Here is a 23080-nt window from a genome sequence, read left to right as displayed (position 1 = left end):
TCCTTTTAGGATTTGTCTGGCTAAGAACAGGATCTGATAATCTGTAGCAGCCTGTTTCTGCTCTTGGGATTCACATTTTGAATGCAGGGTGGTGGGTAAAGAGTAGAATTTATTGTCGAATTGTAAAAAAGTCACAGTTGTACTGGTCTGTCCACACACTGATTGAAGTCATTCTCATCTAATTATTTACTTCTATCGATTAATTGTGCTGATGGAAGTAAAGCCTGACGTTGTCTCTTTATCGCCACCCTGCACCTCCCAAAAACCTTATTTGTCTGGATTTAAATCAAGCCCTCAGAGTAATAGGGCAATGTTCTAACAATCCACCACCCAGTTGTCACTCGAAGGAGGATAAATTTGATAAAAGGGAGAATTTAACAAAAATGTGTACAGAAAAAAACTGTTTAGTGATAGATTTGTCGCACAAATTAATAAATTTCGGAATAAATTGTTTTGATTTATAATGCGCTTTTTATTTGCGGAATATGGTTTGTGACAGTTTCCTATTTGTTTATTTTAGAGTTCTAGTGATGCTGTAACAGGTGGTATTTCACCAATAAGAGATTATGACCGATTGTTGCAAGATATGGACATCAATCGACTTCGAGCAGTGGTATTCAGAGATGTTGTAAGTTTCACATTGTGATTTTTAGTTATTTTTATCTTGCTAAGTAATTTTCATGAGCAATTACAATTAACCTCTAAAAGGCTTGTTTCAAAAGGTTGTATGAAAAACCCAACTGTTTGACAAATGTCTTTTGGGGTAGGGAAACTGCCATCCCTACCAAGCCTACCTGGTCAGACCTGTATGTACCTTCAGTCCTGCATTAGATGACTGACTCTTAATTGCATGAAGTGGCCTCAGGGTACAAAGGAACATGTAATAAATAAGGCCTTTCCTTTGATGCCTGCAAACAAATTTATAAATATTGCTTAGAATGCATTGGGTTCAAATTATGATGGTAAGGCAGTTTCATATTAGATTTAAATCACTGATGGTAAGCTCATTCAGTTCTGTGGCAAATTAGTGCATCTGTGTTTTTTGTGATCCAGGAGATGCCATATGGAGGTTAGAAGGAAGGAATTTTACAGAACTGGCACTTTATAGATGTTATTATGTTGCTATTTCTGTGAATTAAAATTATAATATTGAATAATCAGTAGCTTGTGCACTCATCAACCATGCCAGAAAGTGTTATGATGTGGACTTTCTCCTGTGATTCTCCACATTTTGGTCCACCTGGAAGAAGTTGGGGACACAATTTGTTGATGGGAAGAAAAATTGGAGTTGGGGCAACTGGTTGATCACAATGTTCGTAAACCTTGTAACAGTGAAATATTTAAACAACCAATTTTCCTTAGCCTTTTCCGGTGTTTGAATACTGTATTTGGAGGAGGTGGGGTAAAAAAATTGGGCTGAGAATCAATGAAGCTCCCCGTCCTGGCCATTGAAATTTAACAACCATTGGTGGGTGGATGCATGATATGCCCATCTGCAAATTGATGGGTGCATGCAAATACAGGAATTTTGAAGCCGACATGGTAAGTTCCTTATTTGTGTCCTTACCAATGACGAGCAAAAGGAATGTGTGTTTTTTTGATATCTAGCATTGCTAAGGGTGCCAGAGGGTTTCTTCTCTGTAGTCAATTCCATAGCGATTGACTGCAATGAAGAATCCAGCTTTTTGGAAAAAGAGAGACAAAATTTATTTAGACCCTTTCTGGGCCCAGCCACACAATACTGTTCTGAAGGAGAGTCTAATTTGACTCAAAACATTAACTCTGTTTCTCTCTCCACAGATGTTGCCAGACCTGCTGAGCATTTCTAGCCCCTTGTTTTTATTTCAGATTTCCAGCAAACACAGTATTTTGTTTTTATTACAAATAATACTGTTGCTCAGTTTTACTGACCTGACCAATTTATGCAAATACCCTGATCCCAGAAATTCCGATGGGGTTAGGTGAACTTGCTTACAGGGTAGACAGTTCAACAGTCACCAAAGGAAATTCAGGCCCTCTATGTAGAAAATGATGGCTGTGAAAGAAAGGAAAAAGAATAAACAGTGACTATAATTGCATTAATAATAATAAATAATTAGATCTGATTATTTTTCAAAACCATGCCAAAATATCATGGTTTGTTGTTTTTAATGCTTCTGTTTAAATTATGTGCAGGTTTCAATGCAGATATTTTTTTAACTTAGCAAAAAAGCAAGCTAGCTACTTTAAGAACTGAAATTACGTGAATAATTTGTGTAAAACTATCAGTTTTTGGTGGATTTTAAAATTGCGGCTTGGAATTCAAGTATTTGGTATATACATAATTTGAGAAATAGCGTTGGATTCAACTACATTAAGTGATCCAAATACTTGTTTTTAATTTCATTTGCCTATTGTGTGAAATTTACTCTATAGTAATTTTCTTTCATTTTTATATACTTAATTGAAGTGATCTATGCACAGCAGAACTGTATTTAAATTGTTTTAATTCTACAGGAGGATAGCAAACAGGCCCAGTTTCTAGCCTTGGCTGTGGTGTATTTCATCTCTGTATTGATGGTATCAAAATATAGAGAAATCCTGGAACCTCAGAAGGAAAGAAAGCTATCCCGTAGTCAGTCTGCCAGAAGCACTAACAATGCAGATGGGACTACTTCAACCACAGGTTAGATTTATGAACATAGCCTGTTGTATACTTTTATACACAGTATCTAATAAATGAGTATTGTGTGATTTTTCCCAGTTAATTTTTGATTAAATACATTATCTACAAAAAAAAAATTCTATGTTTACAATGCCAACTGTGATTACAGACCTGTGGATGTTAATTTTCTTTTATAACACAACTTGTATTTATATAGCATCTTTCATGTAATAAGACTCCCCTAGGTGCTTCACAGGATGATTTCTTAGCAACATTTGACACCAAGCCACGTAAGGCAGTATTAGGGTAGCTGGCCGTGAGGTTGGTCAGAGAGGTAGGTTTTAAGAAGCATCTTAAAGGAGGAATGAGAAGTAGATAAGTTTACTGATGGAATTCCCATGCTTATGGACGAGACAACTGAAGGCACAAACACCAATGGTAGACCAATTAAAATCAGGGATGCTGAAGAGGCAAAATTAGATGAGTGCAGATAGCTCAGAAGACTGAGGCAAGTGGAAATTGTAGAGATGGGGAGGGGCAAGGCTATGAAGAAATTTAAAAATGAGGGTGAGAATTTTAAAGTCGAGATGTTGCTAGATTGAAAGCAAATGCGAGCACAGGGGATGAGGGAACAAGATTTGGTGTGAGTTAAGACACTAGAAACAGAGTTTTGCATGACCTCAAGTTTATGGTGGGTAGAATGTGTGAGACCAGCTAGGAATGCATTGAAATAGTTGAGTCGAGGGGTAACAAAGGCATGAATAAGAGTTTCAGCAGCAGATGAGCTGAGATAGGAGCTAAGTCGGGCGATGTAACAGAGATAGAAATAATCGGTGTTAGTGATGGCGGTTATGGGGTCAGAAGCTCACCGTGGTATCAAATATTACCTGTTAGGAATTTAACCCCTTGTTCTCTGATGCTTGCCCATTGGAGATCGGGTGGGGTAGTGAATTTGTGGTCACAATCAAGGCTGCCATGTTGAATTAAAAAAAAAAATACTAGAAAAGCTCAGCAGGTCAACCAGCATCAGTGGAGAGATATGGAGTTAAAGTTTCTGGTTGATGATCTTTCATCCATCCATCCAGACAGAAAAATAGTTTTCTAAACTTTTGAGAGAGGGTATTGTTTAAAATAGCACAGCTCATGTCTGTATATTACTTTTCTAATTCTGAAACTGTCATCTGAAAATATATCAGTATAAAATTTAATTTCCAATATAAATTATAACCATGTTTAAGTTTAAGCTTTGAAATCTATTTTTCTGCTAAGGTGCAGAAGGTTCATCAGGTATAGCTGTTCCAGTGCCAAGTGATGATGCAGCAAATGTACCAATTCGAAGAGACTCTGGTATTGGAGAAGAACAGGTTTTAAGTTCGGCTACTGACTTGACTGCTGGGAATGAGGCAAGGCCTGAGATTGTGAGTGCTGGCCCAGATGCAATGAGTGAACTATTGTCAACCCTTTCCTCAGAAGTGAAGAAGTCACAGTCACAAGAAAGTAAAGGTGAAATTGGAAGTGAATCTGAAAGTAAGACCTCATCCTCTATATCATCTGGACCCCAAGGCAAAAATGTCAGTGTGAAGGACATTCTACGAAGTCTGGTGAATACACCTGCAGATAGTCTCGAAGCAGATATGGCACTTATAGGGCCAGCCTTCTTAGGGGTTATTGGAGATGCAGCAGCAGAACCATCTGTGCAATTCCGTTCTTTTGACAGGTAAATATACAGTTATCGCACTTTTAAGGATTTTTATTTTTTGTTAAAGTTATATTATTTCATTTTAAATTATGCTTATCACGTGAACAAGTAAAAAATCTCCAGGAGCCTGATCATACGATTGCAATGCAATGGCACTGCCATCGGATTATTGCCTTTCAATGGTTGCATAATGTATTTCAATAAAAAATTTTTTTTCGAATTCAAGCACACTGGATTAAATAGTGCAACCAAACAAATCTGTTCAGGGTGCAAATAAATCAGGCAGAAACAAGACTAATAGGATACTTCAACTGCATTCCTACTAGTAGCCATGTTCAGTTTTGGGGCCAAAAGCCATAGTAACACAGCTTCACCTTGCTGCGTTCTCGCTGCTCACATGCTTCATTCCCTGCTTGCCCGCCTTACTTTCATTTTTGGCCTGTGACATACCCATTCCGTGTACAGGTGAGTCAGGAGAAATTGGATAATGGAGGTTCAGAACAGCACAAAGAATGTACGTGATCAGAGTAATAGCGAGAGAGAATTTAATACTTATCCTAATCTATTGGATGAATGGACAAAACATTATCTCCTCTGACTTTCCATAAGCAATACCATAGGACCAGAAGTCTGCATGTGGATTGTGCACCACAGCATCCTTTATTACAGGTATAAAATATCTTAAAATGTTGTATACTTCTGAGTAGAAACCTAAAACTGATAGACATATTCCAATTTTCAAAGTTCCTTGAACAAATAACAAATAAGCTCTGAATGACATGAGGACCTCTTTATTTAACAATATGGATTTTGTAACCTTAAAGGGATGAGGGACTTTGGTTTAGTGAAGAAATTAGATTGAGATTGTTCTCCTTGGAGAAGAAAAGTTTAAGGAGAGATTTAATAGAGATGTTCAAAATTACGAATTTTCATTGGCAGAAGGGCTTGGCAAAAAGAGGCCACAGGTTTAAGGTAATTGGCAGAAAAAGTAGAGGTGAGTTGGGTTTTTTTTTGTGCCACATGTTCTTTATTCTTGGGTTGTGGGCATCACAGACAAGGTCAGCATTTGTTGCCCATCCTGAATTGCCCTTGAACTGAGTGGCTTGCTAGGCCATTTCAGAGGGTCTTTAAGAGTCAACCACAGTGCTGTGTGTCTAGAGTCACATGTAGCCCAGACCACATAAGGATGGCAGAATTCCTTCCCTAAAGGACATGAGTGAACTAGATGGGTTTTTATGATCAGTGATAGTTCCATTGTCACCATTTCTGAGATTGGCTTTATATTCCAGAACTATTAACTGAATTCAAATTCCACCAGTTGCTGTGGTGGGATTTGAACTTGTGTCCCTAGAGCATTAGTCTATGTCATTGGATTACTAGTCCAGTGACATTATCACTACACCGCCGTCTCCCCAAGTTATGATGATCTGGAATGCATTAACTGAAAGGGTAGCGGAAGGACATTCAATAATGAATTGGGTATATAGCTGAAGAAAAATTTGCAGGGCAGTGAATTGTTTGGAACTAATTGGGTAGCTGGTAAGAGCTAATGCAAGGATGATGGACCTAATGGCCACCTCCTATTCTATCATTCTGATTCTATAACATATTGTTCCATGACGCAATGGTTAAGATACAAATTAAATTATCAATCTCCACAGACACTGTGGCCCAGATAAGCTCCAGTCATACCATTTGGTGCTGGTCAGTGCAATATATTGCTTCTGTTGAACAATTAAGTGTCTCAATAGTTGGATCAGCATGTCTGTGCCAATGCCTGCCAAATAGAAATGCTGTATAAAATGCAGAAGTTATTTCACAATTGCTCATCCTGATAATTGCTGCATAAAGTATTTGTTGCCCAAACATGATAGGGTTTAAATTTGCCTAATTTCACGAAATGCTGCATGAAGAACTGCTGTAATAACCAGTTGGTGGTAAAATAATGCAGCGCTAAAAGCTCATAATGCTATTGTGTAAAACAAATCCAGCGACTTGTCTTGAAATCTGCCCTAGATTTACATAATACACCTGGCATCAAGACAGAGTACTAAAAATCCTTTTGATGCTGGTCAATGCTTGGGATGTATGATGCAAGGGTCTTTTTTTTGACGATTCTTTTTGAGATTTTCTCAAGGGCCAGTTTTTGATTTTGGGGGGCTACTTGAAAGGTTTTCATGGACTACTTGAAAGTGAAGTCTCAATTTAAGGATGTTAAAGAAACAAGAGACTTGGTGCTGGACAGGCAGCGAAGAAGCCAACAACAATTAAACAACTTTCCTTCATTTACCTCACCACTTCAACCTGTCTTCCTCCTTCAATGGCTGATATTAAAGCGACCTCAAAGCCCGGAAGGTCGGCCTCTTCTGGATCAACTGGACTCCCAACTTTTCTGCACGTCAAAACTTTTTTTTAAAAAAAAAGAGAAACACATGTATACTGACAGCCAAAAAAGGCTTGTATGCAGACAGACACTTTGATGGCAGAAACATTTCAAGGAGAACAAAAAAAACTGGATCTCCCCCACAATATTTTTTTTCCCTCTATGCCAGAGCACTCTACTTTAAGCTTTACCCTCAAAATAATTAATTGGAATAGAAAAGAGGAAGAAAGCCACTGGAAAGCATTTAACTTTTTTTTCTTTTTTGTTTGGCTATTTTTATTCCAACAGTAGTTTGTAAACTTTAAAGCCAGGCCCAGGAAGGGGGTTTTAGAAGGAAAGATAAAGATATTTAAGAATAGAGGAGAAATTTCTTTAGCCAGAGAGTGGTGAATCTATGGAATTCATTGCCACAGAAGGCTGTGGAGGCCAGGTCATTGAGTGTATTTAAGACCGAGATAGATAGGTTCTTGATTGGTAAGGGGATCAAAGGTTACGGGGAGAAGGCGGGAGAATGGGGTTGAGAAACTTACCAGCCATGATTGAATGGCGGAGCAGACTCGATGGGCCGAATGGCCTAATTTCTGCTCCTATGTCTTATGGTCTTATATAAAGATATCTTTTAAAAAAGAGTGGGGAAGTTATATACATAAATAAAGAAAAGCTGTAAGTGGGAAAGTGAGCAATGGCCAACCCTCCATGGTTGGTCTGGAGTCTCCAGGAATTGAAGATTAACCTCCTGGACACAGCTCTGTGCAACCCTGGTGAAAAATCATAGGAACATTTATCTTTACCGGATATTAAAGTATTGAAAATGGGGGGGGAAAGGCTGTTTGGCTGATAGTCAAGCATTATCCAATTGAGTGATGCATCTTTTTGCTTTCCAATTGGCATAGGAAGGCAGTAGTGCGTCACAAGGATGGAGATGTTGGCCAACTAATGGCAAGAGTGTGGGGACAAGTCATGTAATGAAACCTCCAGGAATACATTTAATCACAGTTGGCAACCCTATCTCCTACACTTGCCCTAAGTGGCTTCCTTCTTCCCCTAATCCCTCTCTGCTTGTTCAGTCTCTCTCTCGCTGGCGCTCTCTCTTCCTCGCTTGTGGGAAAGTTTTTTTGCTTTCAATTCTTCCGTTTCTCCCATGCTACTGCTCTAGCTCCTCCAATCACAGATTCCCCCCTTCGTGCTCTTGATGCTCCTCCAATTATAGATTCTGTCTCTTGGAGGAGTACAAAGCAGGATGTCAGCGCCTGCAATTGTTCAGCCCCAGACCATGGAGAAGCTATATTGTAAAGTAATATTGAATATTTCTGAAAAAAGAGACGTGCTGTCAATGCATTTCCTCTTGCTCTCATCAGGACAGATGCAAGAATGCAAAATCTTTTTTTGGCTAAAGTAATATTGTATGGGGAGCCTTTCTTGAATTTTTCACCTCTGTCTTTGCTTTATTGTGGGCTACTTGTGTCGTTTCGGCGCTGAATTTGCTCTCTGCCCGCATGTATTTTGAACCCTGGTTTGATGTCAACGCCACTTCCACATCAGATACTGGGTGTCATTGGTATTGAATAAAGTAGTCAAGTCCTCTGCACCTTATTATTTCCGTGTTTTTTCAGTACAATTGGATCAGTATGTTCAACAGTTGGATGTCTTAGGCCAACTATCATGTACTGAGTAACACAAGAGACACCCATTTGCAGGAGCAGAGCATCTCGTGTTGAACCCTGTGAGTTGGATTGTTTACCACATCCTGCAGCTCCAATTATTTTTGTGCAGCAAATAATACGCTGTGAACTGTGAATCACCATAAATTACTGGATGATTTATGTCAGTCTGCCATTAGCCCCACAAAAAATGGAGTTCGACATCAATCTGCCCATGAGTAGCAAGAAGTTTGCACTGTAAAATAGAATTAAACTTGCTACTGAAAATTAGGGCAGCTGTTTACTGGTGCAAACACCCTGTTTATGGATAACTTAGCTTTTCAATTGCCATCACTTTGAAAGCAGTTAGCAATTTAATAGTCCTGCATATGGTAAGCAACCAGGATACAAGTTAAGCTGATTAAACTAATGTTAAATTTCAGCTTGTCAAGATTTAGTTAACTTGCCCCCCACACTGTCAAAGTCCATTAATTTGCAAGTAATAACAATCACCATGCTGATTATAGAACATATGAATTTAAAAATAAATCTGAAATAAAAGCAAAATCCTATGTATGCTGGAAATCAGAAATAAAAACAGCACTGGAAATACCCAGCAGGCCTGGCAGCATTTATGGATGAACTGTGTTTCTCCTTCCACAGACGCAGCTAGACTTTCGAGTGTTTCCAGCACTTTGTTTTAAATTAAATCTGAACCCTGGATAGGAGGCAGTCTTGTATTTTTGTGTGATGTTCCAAAAGCAAAGAACTTAAAGCTATGTATTTTTCTGCGTTCAGTTAGGTGAAAAACTTTGTTTAAGTAATATGTTCAAGCTGTCACTTAAGAGAAAAAAGTATTGTATTTCTATAACATCTTTCATGACCACCGGACATCTCAAAGCGCTTTTCAGCCAATGATGTGTAGTCACTGTTGTAATATAGGAAATGTGGCAGTCAATTTGTGTCCATGTTTTATTAATTACAATGTTCAGGTTTAATGGCAATTACATTGTTAAACAGGTGATGGGTATTTGTGCACCTGTAAATGGGAATAGCTGGGACACGGGGTGAGGGGAGGGATTGGAGTAGTGTTGACTGTGAACTAAGTCAATAAACTCTCTCCAGCAAAGAAAGCTGCTGTGTCTTAGTTTTAACTTCAGCAACCGGCACAGATCCAATTAACATTAGTAGCAGAGGATGGTTGGCTTAAGTGTGAAGATTGGAAACTAAGGTACCTTTTCAGACAGAAGATTGTTATCGGAGTTACTTTTGAGAAGAATGGCAGAAACCAAGTGTGAAATATCAGAGCATGATTTTCCACTGTTGTTCTGTGAAGCTGAACCTTATGACCATGGAAGAATGAAGTGGATATATGGGCATGGGTTACGTTCATACAAAGAAAAAGCAAGGTATGGCATGACATGTTTGCTTCTCACCAGAAGCAAGATCAGGCACAAAGTATTTTCAGAACTCGAGGCTCATCATTTGGACATTGAGGAAGAGTTACCTAATCTCTTAAAATTTATGGACAAAATTTATTAGAAAGATGACCTGTTACCTGCATATGAGGTATAGTCAGATTTTGATAAACTTGGAAGGATGGATGGTTATTCCATAGAAGAATATATCATGGACATTTAACAGGTTATGTAATAGATTGCAGAAATTCTATTTGGAGGTCTCTAATCCACTGCTTGCCTTCAAATTGTTGAATAGGCTCCTGGTCTTGACTGGAGTTAGATTCTTAGAAAGAGGTACACTTTTGGAACAGTTGCCTGAAGCTTTAAAAAAACATTTTAGGGCAACATTTGTTTCCAGTCACTTTCATAGCACCAATGGAACATTGAGCGGTAACACAAAAGATGGAGGATTTGATGCTGGCAGCATTTTGAGACCGTTTAGTTATGGGACGCAAGCATCAATACAAAAGAAGAACCAAAATAAAAGGAATGAGGACAGAGACCTTTCTGGTAGCTCTAACAGACAACAGGAATTGGACAACTATGGTAGGAGAATGAACCCCAGGAATAACCGAGGAACGATAAATAGGTGCTTCAGATGTGACTTGAAATATCATTATGAGATGAACTGTCGAAATGAAATGATAGGGTTTTTGAAATGACACATGACAAGGAAGGATCGGAAGGGGAAGATGATGAATACTGATAAAAGAATTGTAGTGGTCACCAGAAATTTTAGCCCAGTGATGGGTGTTCTAGTGGTAGGCTCATTTAGTTGTGCTGTATTAGATAGTGGGTGTACATCCACAGTACGTGTTGTATTATGGTGTGCAGTGCTGTCTCGAAAATGAAATCTTGAGACTTGTTTGTTTAAACATGGACCGTTTATTGTTAGTCTTTAACTATTTGCAGATCCAAGGTATGATCAGGCAAGAGAATGTTGTCTCCATGCAGGCTGGTTCCAGAGTGTTCTTTCTAGACTGTTCCCTCAGCCTATTACCATGTGACTCTATGCATCACACCATGGGCGGCGCTATTCTCAACTTCTCCCAACTCCTGCTTTGATTTGCCGACAGTGGAATTGAGGGTCATTATCTCCTCCTGGTGCCTTTGTGTCACCTGTGAAATTTGTTCAGACCTCGAGCAGCTTGGTTCATTGAAGGCTGCAGTTTAGCATGTGTTTGCAAAGGTATATACTCAGCTTGAATTTTGTGGTTCAAACCTTCCAGTTCAGCTCTGATGTGAACATTTTCCTTTTTGCACATTTTGTTTCTTTTAAGTTACCTCAGATAACTTTCCTTCATTCACAGCCATCTGCTCACTCTGTATCCCGTGCTCTGGGGTCTTTTGGCACCCTCTCTCTCGGGTTTTCTGTCGCCCTCGCTGTGGAGCCTTTTGTTGCCCTCACGCTGAGGTCTTTTTGTTGCCCTCACGCTGAGGTCTTTTTGTTGCCCTCACGCTGAGGTCTTTTTGTTGCCCTCACGCTGAGGTCTTTTTGTTGCCCTCACGCTGAGGTCTTTTTGTTGCCCTCACGCTGAGGTCTTTTTGTTGCCCTCACGCTGAGGTCTTTTTGTTGCCCTCACGCTGAGGTCTTTTTGTTGCCCTCACGCTGAGGTCTTTTTGTTGCCCTCACGCTGAGGTCTTTTTGTTGCCCTCAGTGGAGTTACCCTCTCTCTGGAGTCTCTTCCAATTTTCTTTTGTTGTAGTTACAGCTTTAAATTGAGTTGCCTCTTGAAGACTGTGTGCAGCAACCGTTATTTTCACTCAGACTGTAGTTGCTAGGATACATTTGGTTTCCCTCTTTTTTTAAGAGTCTTGTTGCTGGGGAGATTTCTGGTTCAATTTTTTAAAAACTGCTTTGCAGATGTTGTATTTTGCAACAAATGAATCAAACCAGGTACAGAGTTCCAGCTTTTTGTACTGTACTGGGCTTGAAGAATAGTAGCTCTACCTTTTTTTAAACTGAAAAACTACTTTTCCCAACGGAAAAGGGTTCAATTTCTCTTGAACTCTGTAGGCTTTTCTCTTATTTTTTTAATGTGCCCTGCATTTTCTGCCTTGACTCTGCCAGCCGATTTTTAAAAAAAACTTCAGCGCAGCATGGCCACCACTGCTACAATCTGCTGAGCCCTAGGACCGCCACCTATTCTATAATGTAAGTACAACTTGTTTATAATTTTTGCTCATCATCTTGTAATCAGGTTCTTTAACTCTGCATCACTTGGGATCTTGCAATTTTATGTAATGGACCTCCACTCACTCTGGTGGATTCTTCGCTTCCAAATCTGTAGCGAAGCTTCTACAATTGTTTCTTCAAGTTTCCTTCTTAGGTGCACGGCTCTTAAGTTCACTTAAGCTGCCTCTAGTGTTTCATAATTTGGGATGCTGTTCTGGGTTCATGCATTTAGCTGCCACCTTTCATATCACCGCAGATCACCATGTCAGATTATGGTACTATCTCTGAAGTGATATCCTGTAGAAGCTCCCACTGCTGCCAACCATGTTGTATTATGGTGCACAATGGTTTCTCAATGATGAAACCTTGAGACTTGGATATTTAAACACGAACAGTTGATCGTTAGTCTTTAACTATTTACAAATCCAAGGTATGGTCATGCAAAAAGCTGTTGTCCCCATGCAAGCTGGTTCCAGAGTGTTCTTTCTAGACTCTTCTCTCCATCTGTTACCATGCAACTCTATGCATCAAACTGTGTGTGATGCTATTCTCCAGTCCCACATTAACCCTTGTTCTGCCGGGCACCTTTACACTGCAATGATATGCAGGTAAATCATACAACAGTATGTGGAGTGGATTGGTTAAAGTGCTACCTGGATTCTCTAAATAGTAAAGACCAAAGTAAGGTTAAAGAGTATGATAGTTCTATCTGCTTCAGGTTCAGGGATGATAGCACGTTAAGTTCACTAAAGAAAGTGGTGATTTTGTGTATTGTAGTCAGAGTAAACCATTTTAGCACAAATGTAGTATCAAGTGAAATACCCTTACTATTGACTAAAAAAGTTGTGAAAAAACAAAAGCTGTCTGTGAAAAAGGCTCAAATGAAATTAGATATGGAACATGATATGGCAATTGTTTTTTTGGGAAATCTGTAGATTTAGAGTTTATGCAATTGGGACATTATTGTATCCCCTTAACAAGACCTAACATTTTGAATCACAATGTTAAAGAAGTGTTGATGACATCAGAGGATAGGCGTTTAAAGGAAAAGGGCAAATTGTTTTAAAACTACATCGGCAACTTGTCATAGGTTAAAAATTCTACCAAAGGATTCAGGGGTAATGGATAATGAATATACTAAACTTATAGAAGAGATCAATGAGAAATGTGATTTATGTAGAAAATATACGAGGACACCATTATGGCCCATAGTGAGTCATCCATTAGCAAGAGACTTTAATGAAGTTGTAGCAATGGACTTGAAGATATGGGATAAGATCAAAAACATTATTCTCTTGCATTTTGTGGACATGGCAACTAGATTCAGTCTATCAGCAGTAATATAAAGAAAAAATGTAATTGTGGGCAAGATAATGGAAAAATGGATAGGAGCTTGACTGGAAGCACCAGCTAAATTCCTAACTGACAAGGCAGGGGAGGTGTGAGGGGCGGTAAGTTTCCCAACAATAAATTTAAAAGTATGTGCGAAAATATGAATGTCATAGTGATGAACACAGCAGCGGAAAGTCCTTTAGTAATGGGATTTGTGAAAGAAACAAAAAGAGTTGAAAAGAATTTGGTATATACACTGAAATTCCAGACAGGGGACAGCCAACCTTATCACGCGGGTGGATATGCACAGAAAAGGTACTTCCTGGTGGCACGTATAAGGCCAAAGCTAGACTAGCAGCTTAGGGTTTCGAAGAAAGACTTGGTGATCAGAATGTCAGGGTGGACTCCTCTACTGCAGGAAAAGTGAGCTTTTAGATTCTCTTAGCTCTTTTAGCAACATATTCCTGGGAATGTAAATCGATTGATATAAAAGCTGTATTTCTGCAGTGAGAATTTTAAAAGGGAAGTATTTTTGAAACCACTTAAAATGAAGCTGGCAAAATAGAAGGGAGACCTGTGGAAATTGAACAAGTGTGTTTATGGGCTGAATGATGCGTCAAGGGTATGATATTTCTCAGTTGTGTCTGTTCTTTTGAAAATGGGCTATATTCAGCTAAAGGCTGACCCGACCCACAATGTTGTATTGATAACACGACAAACTAGCAGGCACCTTTATAATGCAAAAGCAAAATACTGCAGATGCTGAATATCTGAAACAAAAACAGAAAATGCTGGAAAAACTCAGGTCTAACAGCATCTGTGGAGAGAAAAACAGAGTTAACGTTTTAAGTCCGTATGACTCTTCTTCATAATGTATCCTTTATAATGCATGTTGATGATTTTCGGTGGGGAGATTCTGCAGAATTTGAGCAATGGGTCATAGATAAAGTAAAGAATTTAAAGTTGGAAGTCAAGCTTCGGAGGCCTTGAAGTATATAGGGTTGACATTAAGCAGAATAAGTCGGGAGTGACCTTGAATCAACAGTCTTATTTAGAAAACGTCACTTGTACCCCAATAAATTGGGCCAGGACCTCCATCCAAGGAAGAAATAGACCAATGAAGAAGTTTGATTGGACAGTTGAAGTGGTTGTGCACTCAGACTAGACCTGATGCCAGTTATGACATATTGGAACTGAGTACTATGATGAAACATGCTACAGTTGAGGAAGTTCTCAGAGAAAATAAAACATTAAAATAAATTAAATTCAGAGAAATGCACACTCAAGTTTCCAGCCTTGGGTGATCCAGAAGATATGAGATTAGTCATTTTTAGTCATACTTCACATGACAATCTTCCAGATGGATATTCTAGCACAGCAGGAATTATCATATTCTTGGTGGGAAAAATAATTAATGTTGTCCATTGGCCTGGGAAGCAAAGAAAATGAAAAGGGTAGCTAGAAGCACCTTAGCTGTTGAAACACTGGAGTTAATAGAAGCAGAATAGGTATGGGGGTGTACTTATCTAATATACTGAAAGAAATACCATACAAGGGGCAATATGAGAAAGGTTTGCCCATAGAATGCTATGTGGATAACCGTTCTCTTTAGGACAATGTTCATTCAATAAAGGGTGTCACTGAAAAAAGGTTGAGGATGAAAAGGTTGACCTTATTCAATACTAATGACTCCAAGTGTCTGTTGTAAAAGAAGTGGTGTTGACATATATGCCCTTGTTGCCAAGCTTTGACCAGCATCAAAAGAATTGTAGATACAACTGGCATCAAGACAGTACTTTGTAATTCTAGGGCATACATCAGCTGATTGTAAATATTAGTTTAATAAGACGGACTTAATATGACAGTGTTGCTGAGCAATTCAGTCCCAGTCAGACTAAACTCCTTCAGTCCAGCTGGAACTTCAAGTCAATTCTTCAAGTTAATATACCCACTATTTGAACCACTTTGGATGAGAGAGTTTGTTTCTTAGGTGGAAAACTGCCTTGTTGGTTTTGGGTTGCATTTTTTGCAAACTGCCATTCTTCAAATTCATTTGATTTTGTACTGTAAAAAGGCAATCCTCAAACTCCTTCCAAGTTTTATTTTGGTTGAGAAATTGTACCAAAATTTTAACTGCCACCACAAAAGTCAAGACTGGAACATCATTTCCACTGTACAGATGTTCATACACAGTAACTTAGGCTGTCTTGATAGTTGTTCATTTTCTCTGGTGCAAGGATAATGGATAATGGATTGCATCCTACACTTTGATCAATGTGGATAGGAGTCTGGTTATGGACTTCTCTCAGATTTCAGTTGAAAGCACATGCAACCTGCCACGTGGAGCAATCACAGAATCTCACAGTGCAGAAGAGGCCCTTTGGCCCATCGAGTCTGCACCGACACATGAGAAACACCTGACCTACCTACCTAATCCCATTTACCAGCCCTTGGCCCATAGCCTTGAATGGTATGATGTGCCAAGTGCTCATCCAGGTACTTTTTAAAGGATGTGAGGCAGCTCGCCTCCACCACCCTCCCAGGCAGTGCATTCCTGACCGTCACCACCCTCTGGGTAAAAAAGCTTTTCCTCACATCCCCCCTAAACCTCCTGCCCCTCACCTTGAACTTATGTTCCCTCGTGACTGACCCTTCAACTAAGGGGAACAGCTGCTCCCTATCCACTCTATCCATGCTCCTCATAATCTTGTACACCTCGATCAGGTCGCCCCTCAGTCTTCTCTGCTCCAACGAAAACAACCCAAGTCTATCCAACCTCTCCTCATAACTTAAATGTTTCATCCCAGGCAACATCCTGGTGAATCTCCTCAGCACCCCCTCCAGTTCAATCACATCCTTCTTATAATGTGGCGACCAGAACTGCACACAGTACTCCAGCTGTGGCCTCACCAAGGTTCTATACAACTCCAAAATGACCTCCCAATTTTGTCATCTATGCCTCGATTGATAAAGGCAAGTGTCCCATAAGCCTTTTTCACCACGCCACTAACATGCCCCTCTGCCTTTAGAGATCTATGGACAGACACGCCATGGTCCCTTTATTCATCAGAACTTCCTAGTGCCATGCCGTTCATTGAATACTTCCTGTCAAATTACTCCTTCCAAAGTGTACCACCTCACACTTTTCAGGGTTAAATTCCATCTGCCACTTATCTGCCCATTTGACCATCCCGTCTATAATCTTCCTGTAGCCCAAGGCACTCAACCTCACTGTTGACCACCTGGCAAATCTTTGTGTCATCCGCAAATCCTCATGAATTTACTATATATAGATTATTTAACTGCAACACAGAACCTTGTCTTTGTGGATTAGTCCAGAGAGCTAATATCATGGCTCTTTAATTGCTTGGAGTATGTGGGTTAAGATAGATGGCTTATCTACACTATCAAATCTTCAAATAATATAGATGAGAGCAATTTATTCTATTGAAAACTGGCATAAAATGGGTATCATGACTGAAATGTGTGCCTGAAGATGGCAACTTGAGGCTCACTGGAAATTGGGCCTCGGACCTCATCTGTGTAAAACTTGTGAGCTGCGGATGCCAGTCGGATGCCCTGATGCAGCTCGCTCATCAGGATGTTAGGAAATTTGCCCAGCCATGTATAGGCCTTAGCACGCAGGGGTAGAGGCGAACCAGGGGGTGTGAGCACAGACCAGCAGGTGTCTGCAGCCTGGAGGAGCAATAAATGTGTGCCTCTTCTTCCTGGATGCACAAAAAGGAAAATATAAAAATAACATACATTTGTTGTCAGATTCCAGTAGGCGTTGGGACTCCACCTTAGTGCTTAGTGCCTGTTTCAGTCAGGCACATTGCAATCTTGGAAGTCACCAACTTCTAATTTGACAGCCAGCTGATTTCTACGAGAGATCAGATATGAGAGATTGCAAACCAAAATTGGTGCCCCCTCCACACTAATTTTTCACTCCAAAAAGATGAATTATGAGGGCCAGTTTGTATCCTTTGAATTCTATTCTATTCAACAATCCCATTCACCAGTTCCTAACTGGGGTCTAGCCTAGGAGGTGGGGATTATTGTAAGGTTCCTAATTTGTTTAGCTTCAGATCATCATAAAGTGGTAAAATAGCATTGGTCCTGGGACTTGGTTTCACGAGTAGGTAATCATGTTCTGACTGCTTGTCTACAATGTCTACATGGTATTCTGTGTTATCAGTATATGGTTTCTAAGGAAGTAAGCAAACTCTGATCAATTTCTAGTGAGTGTGGAGAACACACACAACATTTGGAGTAGAAAGTCCCTTGCAAACTTGGATGATAACCAGTACCAAGCTACCTTGAGTAAAGTGATATTTTCTCTACTTATCTATCTGCCATTTAAGAATGTTCCTAAGGCTCAATTCTTGACCAAGCCTTTCATCAACCCTCATCTTTGTGAAGCACTCTGGGCCACTCTTTATTCTAAAGCTGTTATCTAAATACTTGTGGCGAATGGAGCCACAGCATGCAGTTCAATGCCGTGGTACTTTGTGTAATGGAGAGGGGGAGGAAAGGGGGTTTGGTAACACGACCATGCTTGTGGACTATTAACTCAGTTGATTAGTTAACCTCAACCTTGTTGCAGTGCAGAATGTTAAATGGATCCAAGCCAGATGAAGTACGGATCAAGACACAGATCTTTTTCTTGATCGTAGGTTTATTCACAGGATGCAACATTACAGATCTCTGCCTCTTAACTATGATCCCAGTGTCCCAGCATACTCTCTTTACATGTGCTATCAGCCCCTAATCAAACGATATCCATCACCTGGTGTATCTTTGACAACGTAATCAACCAGCCATTAACACGGATTTGCAGGGAAAGAAGATACATTATAGTTAATCATCAATACAGCCTACTGTCTTGTTCTACAGAAAGCCAGGTGGTGAAGGATAGAACAGGAGTCCAATCTTACCTTTGTAAGCTTTTGTTTAGAGATACACATTACTAGCATGCAAGCAAACTGAACAAACAAAAAACTTTACAATGATCTACTGCCTCTTTAGACTGTTTCAAAAACACTTCTCTCTAAAAAGTATCGCCCTGCAGAAATATGGCTTTTATGTCAATTGACCTACACCCCCATGATTATTCAGCAAAAAGAGTGAAAGAGCCCACTCTAACATCTGTATCACTCAGTTGCTACAAACTCGCTTTAGTCTTAAGCCCCGTCTATAAGGACTTTTTCAGTACCAATCCTCATTTGCGACAAAGCAGATTGGTCCTTACCTGATATCTCAGAATATGTAATATCTCCTTGCTCTCTCTAATCCCTTTGTTTTGCCTCTCTTATTAGTTTATCCTCAAGTTTATTTGCAGCCACAAAACATCACGATCAAGGGACTTTTGCTTCTAGTTCAGAAATGTGACTGTTCTGTGACCTTTATTTCATTGTCTAATCTATCCAAGCTATGGCTTCTGCTTCCACTTTTATGCCTCTTGGCACTATGACTGCGAGATCCCCTCTTGCACTATCGGATGTTTTTTCTCTAGTGCCTGATCATTTTCTGCTGCAAGAGTCACTTCCAGACTTCCCATCACTGCTTGCATTGTATTTTCTTATTCTCCACTGTTTCACCCCATTCTGCCAGTCCATGGACCTTGTTTCATGACCAGCATCTTGAACATTCAACCAATATTTAAACTTTCTAATAGCTTTTCCCGCATGTTCCACAATTGTCACATCCCTCCCTTCCTCCCTCTGGAGTATATGTCACCTGAGTATTGACACTGGATAATTGCCCTATGTGTATGATAACTCTTGTCATGTGTGCCCATGGTCACTCACGTTACCATTGTCCATCCCATGAGCTACTGTCTGTTCCTCAGGACCTTTATCCTAAAACACATGAGCATTTGAGGTATAAAGCCTTGTTTACTTCTATCAATTGTTCAGACTCCAAGATTTTGGAATTAGTTGTGATTAATCGGAGGAATGAACCTAAATACTTTGTCATGGTTGATATGTTCTGACTTATCATCAAGACCTATTACTTAGCCAGGGCCTTTCCATTCCCTATGACCCTCTTTTTAATGGTATACCAAATCTAAATTGAAGTCTGTCTCAGATGGTCTAACATGTTGACTTGGTGCTCTACAAATTTTCTGAGATAATTTTCTTGATAATAGCATGTCTCCCTGCATGCAAAACATTCAAATGTTCAGAAAAAAAACAGAAGCCATTGTAGTACCTTCTGGAGCCGGAGGATAATCACAATGAACAGAGGACAATTTGGGATTTACTCACAGACTAATTGATAAAGATGATATCCTCCAACCTTTGCAGAGAATTCTTTGCATGCACCACATGCCAGGGCGGTTGTCAATTTACAGTCTGGTTGATCAGCTAACATTTTATGTACCATTTCATTGATCACCACATGGCACTTTTCACAAAGTTCATTGCCAAAAGAAGCCTCAGCTGATAAACTCATGTTAAGGAAATATAATAATGTTCTGACTGGGTAAATTGCAGATCAATTGATTTTCTAAAAATAATTACTTTATCATGTTCCATGTCAAATTTCAACAGCATAGGTATATCATTAGAGATGCCATAAATACTTCATGTCCTGCTCTAGCTATTTTACATGGATTACAACTTTAGTCACCTCAAGATGTTGTCATCGCGAAAGAAGGTAGTACTTTTCTATTCCTCAACCTTGTGTCAATCATCACCACTTGGGGAGTCAAGATAACATTTTAACCAATCTGTCTCACATACTGTTGATGTACAAGCACTATCTAACACTGCACAATTAAAGGAGTCCATGACACACTCATTCATCACAGAACCAGTACAATTTATTCGAATTCAACATTATCTTCATCATCTTCCTCAGAATTCTCTGTCATATGTCATTGTGGCAACCCTGCCTCTTAGTTTTGGGCAATTCACTGCATAATGATGCTTTGAATCATACCTGAAGGATCTATCAACTGTTCCTTGGGCATTCCTGGGATTCAGTCTCCTGTTATTGTTCCTATTTTGTCTTCTGCTGCAAGACAAAATATAGACCTGATCAAGGTGAATTATCCTCATTCTGCCTGTCTTTAAACCTTTTTGTTTTGTTGATGGCTGCATCCAATATCTGGACTATTTTGGAATCTGGCAATCATTAAATCTTCTATTCTTACTGTCACAATGGAATATCACTTTTATTCCATGAAGGCTGAAGGAAAAGACAGTTTCTCCTGGATTTCTTTTTTAAGGCCATAGATATCGGATCCAGAGTCATCATCTCCGAGAATCAAATGCCAGTTAGATCTAGTCGTCTGTCAATGTGAGACACCTTGGCACAAATCAGTACCTTAAATGCTATTACAGATTTGGGTATCTCCACATTGATTTTCACCAATCTTTTAAACAATTTGTTTAAGTCCATGATATATCCTGAAAGCTATCAAATTGTGGTGACCATGCCTCATGGGCATTTAATCTTGAAGATTTCATCCAGAAACATTAATAGTAGGCCCTTTATTACCATCCAACTGATGGGCATCAACCTTACAAAATACTTGCTTCTAATTTTATTTCTTGTAGGAAGCAGCAACGCCAAGGCCATACTTTGTTTTCTCTTTAATAGAGTCGTAACCTGTGTCCACATATCCACTTCATTCTTCCATTGGCCATATGCTTCAGGCTCTGAAAAGGTTGGAGGGCAATCATACCTCAACTATTTAAACTTGCTTTCTGCCATTTTCCGTAATGGCTACTTTGATTTTAGTTTCATGTCTGAAAGCATTTTTCTTGTATCTAGCCTTTGCCTTTACGTAACCGTCCTCTACTATATTGTTCTAAAAAGCAGGAAGGACAGTAAAGGATAGAATCTTTACCTTTATAAGCTTTTATTTACAGAGATACACATAGCAAGCATGCATCTCCTAATCCCGACCACCACAGTTTCAGTGTTATTTATAAAAGTGCAAATCAATCCCCAGTTAATGCCCACCACCTGAGCACAACTATACACATAATTAATATACAATTAACATTCCTCTTATTCCTCTTTGTGGCTGACAAAAGTGGCTTTACACTTTCTGATATCTTGGTGGGTGAATGGATAGCTTTGTATCGCACTGAGCAATGCAGGCCAGAAAGAACAAAAACCAAGACACTGCAGATGCTGAAAATCTAAAATAAAAGTAGAAAACCTGGAATCAATGGATCAGGCAGCATCTGTAGAGACAGGGAAAAAGGTAGGGTTAATGTTTTAGGTCAATGACCTTTCATCACATTGATCTCTGTCTGCTAAAGTTACAGTGTGAAGAAGAAGAAAAAAAAAGTTCATGCTCCTGTTCACTATCCAGTGACTCTTGATAACAAGTAAGGTCATTACAGAACGTGAACAGGCTTTGGTGCAATGCCTTTATAGTTGAATAGCATGCAGGCATATGTCAAGGCTCAGACATGAATGCCTATTTGGGTGGCTACCAGATGGCTGTTGATTTACATGGAAGTGTTCCCCAGAATGGATCAGTGACTTCAGTAGGGAGAAAATGCAAGAAAATTGGCAGTGTGGATTGAGGGAGAGAGGATTGAGGGAAAGAGGAGAAAGGAAAAATAAATGGTGATATTGGTAGAGATATTGATAGATCCCTTGTTTCTACATGTCTTTAAGGAATGTAGAGCAAATAGGGAAGGTAAAAAAGTAAAACAAATGGGTATGTTCTGCAAATTTTGGCCAACAACAATGTTGGAGCTTTTAAGAGAGAAATTTTGAGCCCAGTAATTACAATATCAAATGAATTGCTGTCTACTGCTGATGTGTTGCCATGGTGATCAACTATGTTGTATTTTAATGGAAAATGTTTTTCTGTTACATATAGACAAATGTTTGCAATGCTTCGTGTTACAGATTTCTAAAGTACAGATGGAGAAATTGCTAACAGTTCATTGGGGATTAGGGCATATAACATGCTCGCAAGAAACTTTCCATGTTCAGATATCAATATTGTATGTTAAGTTTTGAATCTGGTTCAGATTTAATTCATTGTCCAGGGCTAAGAGCGTTACTTGGTGAGTCAGCAAGTTAATGTCTCTTTGGAAAAGACACCTTGTTAAATGGCGACTCCATTCAGTAGGCTGATAGTGTAATATCTATGGGAGTTTCAAGACATCTCTCTGATCCTGCATTTATCTAAGGAATGCCTTGTCAGAAATCCAAATTCTCCTCATATCTTAAGGATTATCAACTTCTACTGCCAGCCATAGCTGGAAAACATACAGTAACAGCTTAGTAAGTGCCGCCTGCTGAGTCTCTTACTTCTAGTAGACTTTTAAACAAGGTGCATCTTGGTTCAATCCATGCCAAATCTCTTCGTTATCTGATGTGGAGATTCACATCATTGGTGAATAGGTGCTGGGTATGTGATGTTATCTTGATGGAGCCTTGTGTCTTGTCTGCTCTTTCTGTCAAGTGCTTTGCTTGTTCCCAGCCACCCATGCTTCTGGAGCAGACCAGATGCAACAATCTAAATTGCATGTTTAGAAGAGTCAGTACTTTTTTTACTCCCACACAACACAATTCTGGTATTATGATTACCTTAGAAGATTAGTTATCTTAAAGCCTGTGCAATACTGGTAGGAAATTATTCCTTTCATTAGCATATAAAATTTAAAGCCAAAAATTTCACTTGAAATCTCAACTGTATTGTATGATTGTCACAAACATTCTAATATTAAGATTACTGATACAGTAAAGGAAGTTCCTAGGCCGGAGTT

At 39.4% G+C, this 23080-nt stretch overlaps 1 protein-coding gene across 1 annotated transcript in view; it reads left to right on the top strand.

Moving 5' to 3' along the window:
* lrba (LPS-responsive vesicle trafficking, beach and anchor containing) overlaps window positions 1-23080 on the top strand; it is a 913498-nt gene that overhangs the window by 221543 nt on the left and 668875 nt on the right. The window contains exons 27-29 of the mRNA XM_078541260.1: window positions 521-628; window positions 2497-2665; window positions 3914-4361. Coding sequence (XP_078397386.1) covers window positions 521-628; window positions 2497-2665; window positions 3914-4361 — 725 coding nt within the window. The remainder of the gene's footprint in view (window positions 1-520; window positions 629-2496; window positions 2666-3913; window positions 4362-23080) is intronic.

The sequence above is a fragment of the Cetorhinus maximus genome, chromosome 1 (assembly GCF_964194155.1).
Source record: "Cetorhinus maximus chromosome 1, sCetMax3.hap1.1, whole genome shotgun sequence".
Taxonomy (NCBI): domain Eukaryota; kingdom Metazoa; phylum Chordata; class Chondrichthyes; order Lamniformes; family Cetorhinidae; genus Cetorhinus; species Cetorhinus maximus.
Note: the sequence above shows the minus strand (reverse complement) of the source record. Positions and strands in the feature narration are given on the sequence as shown.